This window comes from Osmerus eperlanus, chromosome 6 (genome assembly GCF_963692335.1).
Source record: "Osmerus eperlanus chromosome 6, fOsmEpe2.1, whole genome shotgun sequence".
Lineage (NCBI taxonomy): Eukaryota > Metazoa > Chordata > Actinopteri > Osmeriformes > Osmeridae > Osmerus > Osmerus eperlanus.
Genome location: NC_085023.1, coordinates 16492564 through 16503267, shown reverse-complemented (window position 1 = coordinate 16503267; position 10704 = coordinate 16492564). Strand labels below are relative to the sequence as shown.

The following is a 10704-nucleotide window of genomic DNA, read 5'->3' as shown; positions in this document are numbered from 1 at the left end:
TTAAATTAATCTTGATTTTATTCAAGAATGTCACCAGTTTATGGGTGAGAACATTTTTCTCTGAGCCCCAGGAGAGAAGGGAATGTGGGGGGGATTTTCATTGTAATCTCTTGACATATCTGCATTATTTCAGTGCTGTTCTCTTAAAAGGCCATTCATCCCATAATAACAGCCTCTTCTGTTATTGTTCCAAATACCTCAGTTTTCTCAATTTTACTCCCTCAGTTAGCATGTGATAATAGTGAATCTAACACTCTGGCTGGTGTGAGTGCTTCTATCTCTGCAGCCGGCTTGGGAAGGTGGAAGACAGAAAGGAGGGGGGATGTGTTGATTGTCTGAGAGTAGATGAGCTGTCAAGACAGAATAAGAATCCAATACTGAGATTGTACAAGAATGGTTGGGGCAGCGTCATGGTAACACTAGAAACAGGTTACTCCCCTGATGCAGTCATTTTTCATTCAGCAAAATCCAGGTTTCATTAGAGTGCATCACAAGTATTTCTGTAAAGAGGATGAGCAAGACTTGATTACTAGGAATAGAGAGAACCGGACATAAAAAACATGACAGTATAAGGTATGTAAAATGAAGGAATTTGACTAGGAAAGTATAAGGATTGTAGAATTAAGTAAACATAAGAGGTTTGACAGCTGAATAAGATATTTTGTCGGCAAAAAGTATAATTTCAGACATTTCAGTTTGATGGGCCTGTGAGGCTTGTTTACCTCCTGAGAGCCCAGTGTTTGGTGTGTTTGTCTTTGGGAAGTGTCTTCAGTAGTGGTTCAGTCAGAACATACAGGGCTGGAGAGACAAACCACACACACATAGAGCCCTCTTATTCAAGGGACAAACATACTAGCCAAGGCAAATGCAATCTGATGGATGAAATGGAGTAATTTCTCCCAAAACACAGCCTAAATGAACGTTAAACATAACATTGATGGAAAAAAACGAACGACACTTGACAACTTTATTCCTGGCATTATATGCAGTACAGTATGTCTTCAAAGGAGTTGGTGTTTGGCATATTTATATTTAAGGCTGTTGCCAAATGGGAAGACTAGCACCGAAGGGCAGTGGAAAAGCCCATTCCTCCATTCAAACGGTTGCCTGTGAGAGTATGCTTAGAAAACGCTACAGTGTCAACAACATTAAAACACTGCAAATCTGAAACCCCATTAAAAACGTTGAGTGTGAGTATAATTTCAAGTCTGCGCTGACAGATTACTCCCTCTCTTACAGTTTATCGTTTGGGAGGAGTTATTTTTAGTTGGTGCAGTAGCAAGCCCTCCAGCCCTGGAGTTTCCGCTGCTTCGCGGTGTCTTGAAAGAAGAAGACAGTGTGGCGTTCTCATCTCTGATCATGTGCTGGCCATGTGTCCCGCTCAGTGACATCACCCTGGAGCGGCATTGCACCACCATTCTAAAAGGCTTGCTGTTTAAACTGTGCCAAATGATGCAGTTTAACTCAAATAGAGGGTGACTGCAACTGTAAGCTGTCTACACATAGACATGCAACACCCACAACATAGACATGCAACACCCACAACATAGACACACACTCAAACAGAGACACACACCCACACATAGACACACACACACAAACACACAAGCATTTATATATAATTTCAGTAAATACTCTTATGCAATACACATTATTCACAAGAAGTCAGTATATTGGCAGATCTATCTCATAAAACATCATTAGATTTTTGAAAAAAAAGTGTTTGGAGAATAATTTATGTATGTTACATTTAGAGAAGAGGAATGGGAATTTGTGGTTAGTGTTTAAGAGTGTGCTCAGACACAGCTTACATCCAACATGACAGGAGCATCAGTATAATGTGTTTAGACTCGCAAAAACACTCACAACTATCCACAATCACAAACTAAACACACAAACATTCTCTGTGACCCCGCTTCACCCGCCTTCTCTCTCTCCTTCCCTCGCACTCTGTCTCCAATGACGTCACAGCGGAACAGAGCTGGTTTCCTAGGTGACAGGCTTTTTTTTGGGGGGGGGGGGGAGAATGGAGCAGGGTGTGAAGAGCTGCATGATAATCTACTAATGTTGTGGAACACGTTCCTTATGTCCTTGACTGGAGGGTGTCAGAATTGAGGCTTTACACAGTAACAGTGAAACTCTGTAAACATGGTCACCCCTGCCTCTTGACCAAAGAGAAGACAATTAAACACATGCACACACACCAAGTGGGTCTCCTTAAACCCATCAGCCAATTAATGAATGTCCTCTGGTGCTGCAGTGCTGCAGTGTTCTGCAGTAATGAACTAATTCAGCCATAAAGCCCATGTTAACCACAAAACACATGTGGAAGGAATATACACTATTTTCAAGAGCAGTGAGTGAAGAGCGTTCAGATAATAGTAAGGGAAACAGCGTGAGAATGTTCGACATTTTACAGCGGAGGTACGAAGGGGTGGAGAAGTGTGAACGTGTGAACGAGAAAGGTAAGGAGAGAAGGAGAGAGAGAGACAGCGTGAGCAGCAGAATGAGCCAGAGAGCATGAGAAAGAGACAGCCCCCTGACTAAAGCCAGTAAAGTATCTGCTGTCTAACTTTCAGATTTACATGACAGCTTTTGATGTCATGTTTTATGAAGGTGAGTGTGTGTGAGAGAGAGAGAGAGAGAGAGAGAGAGAGAGAGAGAGAGAGAGAGAGAGAGAGAGAGAGAGAGAGAGAGAGAGAGAGAGAGAGAGAGAGAGAGAGAGAGAGAGAGAGAGAGAGAGAGAGAGAGAGAGAGAGAGAGAGAGAGAGAGAGAGAGAGAGAGAGAGAGAGAGAGAGAGAGAGAGAGAGAGAGAGAGAGAGAAAAGAAAGAGAGAGAGAGAGAGCACGAGAAAGTGGGAAGGGGAGTCAGAGCACAGACAGCCCTGTTTTGGAGAGGCGGGATTTCTTACAGAGCGGCAGCATACCGTCTTTACCTCAACACAACACAGGACTGTTGAATAGCTGTTGAGACAAGCACCAGAACCAGACAGCGTCTCCTGACCGGCCTCCATCCCAGCCGACAGCTGCCCACCCAGGGGAAAGAGAAGTGGCCCACCAGGGAGAGGACCTGGGACCAGGAAGGATCCCCACCAGGATTCAACCAACAGATATCTGTGGGTAGGGAGGAGACAGACAGGCACAGGTGCTGCAGAATAAGAGAGAGAGCGAGAAAAGAGGAAGAGAGAGGAAGAGACAGACTGTAAAGAGAGAGCAGAGTGAGAGAGAGAGAGAGAGAGAGAGAGAGAGAGAGAGAGAGAGAGAGAGAGAGAGAGAGAGAGAGAGAGAGAGAGAGAGAGAGAGAGAGAGGGGCCAGAGAGAAAAAGAGAGAGAGAGTTTAAGGGTAGGAGGAGACTGCTCTGGAGAGGACTAGAGCCCGTCTGAGTGGAATTCCTAAACAGCTGTCCGGTATAAGTCCCCAGAACAGAGCTACCAGACAGACACGCACACACGCGCACACACACACACACACTTACACACAGAAACGTGTACAGAAGGCAAATCAGTGTCAGACAGGCAAAAAAGGAAAACACTACATCTCACAGTCACCATCTCCACATACTCTAGGACTGCCAAGCTCACAGTTCTACAACTTCTACTGCCTGGAGCCCGGAGATCAGCTCTGCTGCACTACAAGGTAAGAGAGAATAGGAATGGGATTGCAGAACTGTTATGTTACCTGCTGTGATAACCAGCATTACCTCAGTATTTGCTGCTCTTATGTAAGTAGATAAGGTCTGGTTTAACTTCATTGATGAGCTGCTTGTCTTTGTATGAGTTAGTTGGCTAGATGCAATGCTTGCTGTGTTAGCTGCATTGTTAGATGGATAAATAGTGACAATATGTGCGCGTTAACAACTCAGGTGAGAAATAGGTGCTAAACAAGATATACCGTTTGCAAAATGTACTCAACATGTTGGCTCAGCAAAATTGTTTGCACATAACAGGACAAGCGACGGCGTCTCGGGGCAACCTGACACCTCCGCCACTTTCGTGGAGGGGCATTTTTAGTCAGGCTTCCCGCTGGCTGCGAGGTCTCCCGAGCCTGCTCTCTTAACCTCACCATCGAGCAGCGTCGGTGCTCTTCCCATCACCCATGTGCGGTGGTGTTGACGTTTCCTTCATGTCTCATATGCTTTTATATGGTTTCCTTCCCTCCTGTCGTTCCCTCCCCCCCCCCCCCTCTGCCAAGGACAACTGAGAGACAGTTGGAGAGCATTGCTCAGGCTAGTGGGTGGCGTTTGGTGACTGGGTGCGAGGGGTGGGCTGGCACAGCGGAGGGAAAGTCAAGGAGAACACACACTCCGCCCTGCCATTCCCTACGGTTCCAGCCCACCACTAGGCCCCAGGAGGAAGAACTTTGCCTATAATTGAGGTTTCTTTATGTAACAAAACAGCTTGGACCATTCTGTAAGGCTACCATTACTCTCTGTGGTATGTGCTCCATCTTTTTATAACAATCCCAAAAGAGAGGGTCGTTGGTCTATTCATGGACATGCCAGAGGGGGGTTATGGGTTACAGGTTGAAAATGCATTATGTATGAAATGCTTCAGTTATATTGTCATGCCTTCCTGTATTAATGATTTATGATCCATCATGATATTGTATGGATGGAACTGTCAATCAGTTTAGGTAGAGTCAATACTATGGAATGCTGTGAGGCCAAAATTACTTTAAAGGCTGGATAGTTAGGTGGATAGTAACAGTTTATTTCGGTCCAAATTGTAGCAGTTGCTTTGCTCGAACCAACGTCTTCGTCCTTTAGCCATCCCTGCCCATTGTGTCTTTCTGTGTATCGTGAGACCTAACTGCACGGTGTCATCATCGCACTTATTTAGACTATGACACTGTTACACTTGTTGTAAGAATAAGCTGACCTAGATAGGCCGCACGTGACTGTTGATTAGGGGAGGTCTCTCCAAAACAGACGATTAAGATGAGATGAGCAATGAGTCTTTAATCACCAGACTCCCACTCCCCCTCATAACCTCCTTGATCACGACACACAAGTCTCAGCACCATCCTTGCTCTAAGAGTCTGATGTAACTCCGGATCTCATCTCACAACACACACACACACACACACGCACATACACAGCTGACCCAGTGACTTTATCCAGCACTCTGACTGATTGGATCGTCGCTCAGCAAGCACTTGTGAGGTCGGCGCCACTGCATCCCTCCTTCCCTGGCGGTGTAAATGAAATCCACGTCCGCATTCTGCAGAGGCGTCATGGGCTGGGCCTGGCCGGGGCACTGAGCACGTGCCAATTCCATGCTCCCCCTGCTCTTTTTGGGCCGCATTCCAAATCACAAGTGTAAATCTGGCCTTTGGTGTCCGAGACAGACCAGCAAACACCTGCTCAACTTCTAACACCTTCACCAAGATGAAGTAGGAGTCACAGAATCAGCCAGCCTCAGGCATTCCCCCCAGATGCTTCTGTAATTTGATTTCCTTTGTTGTTGTACTGCTGGAAATCAGCAAAGCTTAGATCAGATGAGTTCATTCAGTAGCTAGTTTGACTGGTGTGACTGGCCAATGAACTGACAGAACCATGGTGTCATCATCAGTTGCCTCACAAAGAGGATGGCAGGGTAGGGAACGGTCAGATGAGTAGCATTCAGCTTCCTGTTTTTTTACTGGTGGCCTCTGACATTCCTATCATGTTTGCCACATGAAGCCAAACGAGAACACAAGGATAGTTGAGACAAAGGTCAGCCTTTCCCTTCACCAGCTGACATCTCATGAGTCCCAACTGTTGACCTTGGGTGGGATGCCCCGCAGATGTCGCTGTGGGAGGTGTTTGAGGAAGTGGGGGAGCTGAGCTTGGATGAAGAATTCCAAAAGGTTTCATCTATAGTATCGATTTCAAAACATTGTTATCCTCTATAGTAACACATGAGCTGTGCATTTTGGAAGGCCCCATGAGGATAGCAGATCGTGATTGGTTTCTCCTGGACACTGTAGGTTGTCTTTTTCATGTTAGAGATGGCGGAAAATCAATAGATATATGTCTGACTGTTGCTGTCTGTTCCAGTGACCTTGTGTAGTTTGGGTTTAAGGAGGATTGAATGACATGACCGGAATCTGCGCATCAAAGGCACGTGGACACTCATGGGAGACTGGCTCGGGAGGTTTGGCTGTTGTCTGGCTCTCTTACTTGCTCTTGTGGCCCAATTCACAGCTGCAGTGTGCTTCAACTGCCAAGGTCAAATGGAAGCAAGGAAAGAGGAAGGAACAGTGAGACAACAAGTGAAAGTGGTCCAATCCTGTAAGCCAGTGGATCCCTTCTCTTTTGTTACCTTGGCCAACACTGCAGCAGCCTCCCTCGTCTTCTCTCTCTCTCTCTCTCTCTCTCTCTCTCTCTCTCTCTCTCTCTCTCTCTCTCTCTCTCTCTCTCTCTCTCTCTCTCTCTCTCTCTCTCTCTCTGTCTTCTGCATACGCTTAGAAACAGCAGTAACAAAACAAACACATTCCCTCTCTCGCACGCATGGCACACGCTCAAACTGCTATCTCTCACGAGCCTAGTAAAGCACCTCATCCAAACACCAACACTCACTCCGACACTCAAACACACACAGCCCCTTGGAGAGCCATGCTGCTGTTCAACACAATAACACATTCTCCATCCTTCCATCATGCGGGTCATGGGTATATTTAGCAGCAAAGGACTTAGTATTGACAAGTTTATTAGTATTAGAGTATACTGCCAACATTTTCTCAACTTCTCGATAACGGTCAGGATAATTTGAGTTTAAAAACCTATTCTCAACGATTCCCCTTAATAAGGATATGTACCATAGGCAGGTCCTGAACATGCCTGTGGTACAGTACACGCAGCACATGCTGTGTAAAATCCCTTCTTCTCTTGAACCATTCAAAAACCCAAACAACAAAACTCGGACTTTATGACTTGTGGAGAAGATTATGCTCTCTTTGTTTTCAGAGTCACCATGACATCCGGTCTGTAATCCAGACCCATATGCACTCAAGTGTCTATGGCACGCCCTGCTAAAAGAGAAATGTGCCACATTTCGTAGGGCTCTGATAAGGAGTGTGTCGGCTGTGGATGGGCTCTGCTGCAGCTGGAATGTGGTTGTTTCCTTAGTTCTTTTGGGTGGACTTGGCCGCCCAGGCACTTTTGTGCAGCGGTGCACTCTGTGAGAGAGGGTCACTACTGACAGACCTCCTACACGTAAATAAGTCTATAAATGGGCAAGCACTCTCCCTTCTCTCCATTGCTTCATCTTCTCCCTGCCCCCAACACTCATCCTCGACTCCCCTCTTCGTTGAGCCTTTCTCCCTTTCTCCAAGGCTGATACATTCTGTCAAGCACCCTTTCTATCTTGTTTCCCTATCCAAATTCATCCTAATTGATCTTTCTACTAAAAAAACTAACACACACACACACAAAAGAACATTGGTCACAAAATATTTTGGAAATACATCGTTGGAACGCAAGCATTTCTGGTGGGCACTGTATACAATTCCATATCCAAGCAGCCTCTTTATCCTTGTATTTTCAAAATCCACCCCAGTAATCTGTGTGTCAGTCCTCCATGAAGCACCCCAACCCCTACTCTGTAATGTTCCCCCACTCTCCTTCTCCCTCTCTGTTTGTGCGTGTCTGTGCAGTAGCCCTCTCCTCTATCGCTTGCCTCGCTCTGATCCCACTAAAGCTCTCTTGCCTCTCTTCACCCAATCTGCCGTCCAGCTGTTCTACATTAGCACGTGTGGAGTGGAGGGGAGCCTGGGGGTGGAGGGAGAGAGAGTCTCATCAGTGGAGCTGAAGCCAATGCAGGAGCTGGCCCTTCAAGTCAAGCTCCAGCAGCAAGACCTGCCTGTCCCCTCAGCTGGCTCTCTCTTTACTCTCTCCAGATGCAGGGAGATGATTAAGATGAGGGGGATGATGAAGATGAAGGGGGATGAGGACACTCCAAGGGGTTGGAAGGTTTATTTTTGCAGCATTGTGTCAGTAACTTAATATCTTTATCTGGCAGAACAGGGAATGAGAGTATAGATCTCTAGAGGCAGATCAGTGTGAAAGAAAGAGAGGGAGATGTCGGAAAATCTGTTGATGCTGACTTCTAGTTTGTCACATAAATATTGGGTGGAATGTAAACTGCTACATTTGCGTGAGCATCTTTGCATGCAACATGCCACAGAAGCACAGTGCGCTCTAGATACTAGACGTGTATGTGGCAAACAGTGTACCTTATTTGCAGTGTTTTTGAATGGAAAAAATAATCTAACCTCTGGCTTTCTCTACTTTCTTTCCTCAGAAAAGGAACCCCCTGTTGATCCCCTACAATCACACTGAGGCAATCATTGGAAAACACAAAGCTTTCCTATCATTGAGAATGTGACTCTAGCATCTTTGACGATCTTCCGAGTGGCAAAACCTTCCAACTCTTTGTTTTGGAATACCCTCTGCTATTTCTCAAGCGTCACTGAGTTGAGTTCAATAGCAAGAACAATGCCAGCCAAAGCACCCATCTACCTGAAACCCATCAACAGCAAGAAAGGCAGGAAATGTCGCCTGAGGGACATCCTCTCCCCAGACATGATCAGTCCTCCACTGGGGGACTTCCGCCACACCATCCACATCGGCCGGGGCGGGGAGAGGGATGCCTTTGGGGACATGTCCTTCCTTCAGGGGAAGTTTGAGCTTCTCCGTGGAAAAGGCGAGATGGCCCGTCCACAGTACAGCCCCCATTGTGAATTCCTGCGAGCCAACAGTGCGTCCGACGCCTCGTTCGCAGAGACGCCCTCGCCTGTTCTGAAGAACGCCATCTCCCTCCCGTCCATCGGGGGCTGCCAGGCTCTCACCCTGCCCCTCCTATCCACCACCATGTTCTCCCTTCCTGCTGAGCCCCTGGAGGGCATGATAGGGCCTACAACTCCCATGAGGGCCACAGACAGCCCTGGTGAGCTGGAGATCCTGCAGATGGACGCCCTGCTGCGCTCAATGGAGGTCTTCAGCAGTGACCACGCCCCCAAAACAACCGGCAACCAATTGAGACCTGATGTCCTGCTTGATCTACTGGAGAAACCCGAGAAGCCATCAATGAAAAAAACTCAAAAAAGCAATACAATTTACAATGTGGAAAACGAGATTAACAAGCCACCCTCCCGTTACATACACGACAAAAGCAGTGGAATGTGCAAAGACAACAACAGCTTCAATGATTACAGCAGAGGCAATGGTGTCTACAATGGGAATGGGAACTTTAGTGAAAACACCAACATCCAAAACATCCGCAATGGAAACGTTATTGGTAAAGATAGCCTCAAAATGACCTATAATGGCAATGGAGACTTCAATGGTACAGGGCAAAACAATGACATTTCAAATGGCAATGTCGGGTTCAACGGGAATGGCAACTGCAATGGCTATGGGAGCTTCAACAGTGACATTACTCTGTGCTGTGAGAAGGATGTGCCTGACTGCAACGGAGACTGGGTGGACAGGGACAGTGGGGTGGAAGAGGGCCGCATCTGCGACTTGGATTTTGAGTTCCTCAAGGAGAAGAGTGCGTCACAGGAGTCCCTCTCCCAGATCACAGGGTCAATGCTGTCTCTCGAACTGGATCTGGGGCCGTCCATCCTGGACGATGTGCTCAACATCATGGACAATCCCAAGGCCAAGAGCAGGCCATGATCAGTGTTGTGTACAGACGCGAAGGGGAAAGGGATATATATGAACTTACTGAAAGAATGGACATGTTGCCTGCATATCTTTGGGATGAAAATGAGCTAAATAGGCAGAGTTCCTTATGTTGATACTTTGAACGCAAGAAACAATTCTTGCTTCTATGGAGTGTTGATGCTTTACCTTGTTTTTCCTTTGTGTTGGCAGGCATGAGCGATGCATGTGCTTTTGAGTCAGTGCTAAAACACACCCATTGTGCCTTTGATTTCGCAATTAAATTAAGATTAAAGGCTAGTATTATGTTCTTAACTTGACCTGAAAAGGGTACTTTTAAGAGTGTGTTCTGTGGTTGCTCTTGCTTTGATACACAACCAGTTTTCCCTGTAATGTTAATACATTTTGTGTGACTTGTAATGTGTTTAGCAAAAGCACGGTTTTGTTCCTCACATTATTATATTGTCACATACTATTTTAAACCGATAAAAAGTCCTATGCATATATTTGTGTTTTGTGGCACGAATAAATACATTTGTCTTATTTTGTCCCATTATTCATTTTAAAAGGTAGGGAAAGCAGAACACTTTGACTCCAGAAAACGTAATGAAAAGTACTTTTAAGCGAGAGAGGACGTATAGGGATGTGTCTGCATATAGGTGAAGCAGAAAGACCAGGAGGTAGACAAGCACAGAGAAGAGAAGGGGTCAGGATAGGTTGAAAGATAGAGCGATGGACAGAATGGCTTTCTTTCTTGCCTCAGGCATTCTTTACATTCTCCCACTCTGCCCTACAGTGGAAGAGCTGGTGGGATAGCAGTCCTTATTTCGCCCATGCAGGCGTCTGGCCCGTTGGTTTGCGTGTGGATAGGACAAGCAGAGGAGGGGGTCTTTAAAATTCCCAGCATTCCAGTAACAGAGAACAAGCGTCCAATACCGGACATAAATCAGCTGTTTCGAGTGGAGGGGGACGGGCTTGTTCTCAGAGTCACTCATCTATCAACCCTGGATGTATGTGGAGGGGGCTGTAAAAGACAAACTAAAAACTTACAAGGAGA

General features: G+C 46.3%; 1 protein-coding gene and 1 long non-coding RNA gene across 2 annotated transcripts; one reads left to right on the top strand and one right to left on the bottom strand.

Moving 5' to 3' along the window:
• LOC134022414 (uncharacterized) lies at window positions 1-3044 on the bottom strand. Its single transcript, XR_009930645.1, has 3 exons — window positions 2937-3044; window positions 723-798; window positions 1-500 (listed from the first exon to the last, which is right to left on the bottom strand). It is a non-coding gene; the product is annotated as an uncharacterized LOC134022414 (long non-coding RNA).
• Window positions 3045-3304: 260 nt separating this feature from the next.
• On the top strand, window positions 3305-10190 carry cdc42ep3 (CDC42 effector protein (Rho GTPase binding) 3). The gene is made up of 2 exons (XM_062463916.1): window positions 3305-3637; window positions 8284-10190. The coding sequence occupies exon 2, from the start codon at window positions 8478-8480 to the stop codon at window positions 9660-9662; it is 1185 nt and encodes a 394-aa protein (XP_062319900.1). The 5' UTR covers window positions 3305-3637; window positions 8284-8477; the 3' UTR covers window positions 9663-10190.
• Window positions 10191-10704: the final 514 nt, after the last annotated feature.

What these genes read in the sequence shown, in the direction of transcription:
- cdc42ep3 (XM_062463916.1), top strand. Translation starts at nt 8,478, where the DNA reads ATGCCAGCCAAAGCACCCATCTACCTGAAACCCATCAACAGCAAGAAA.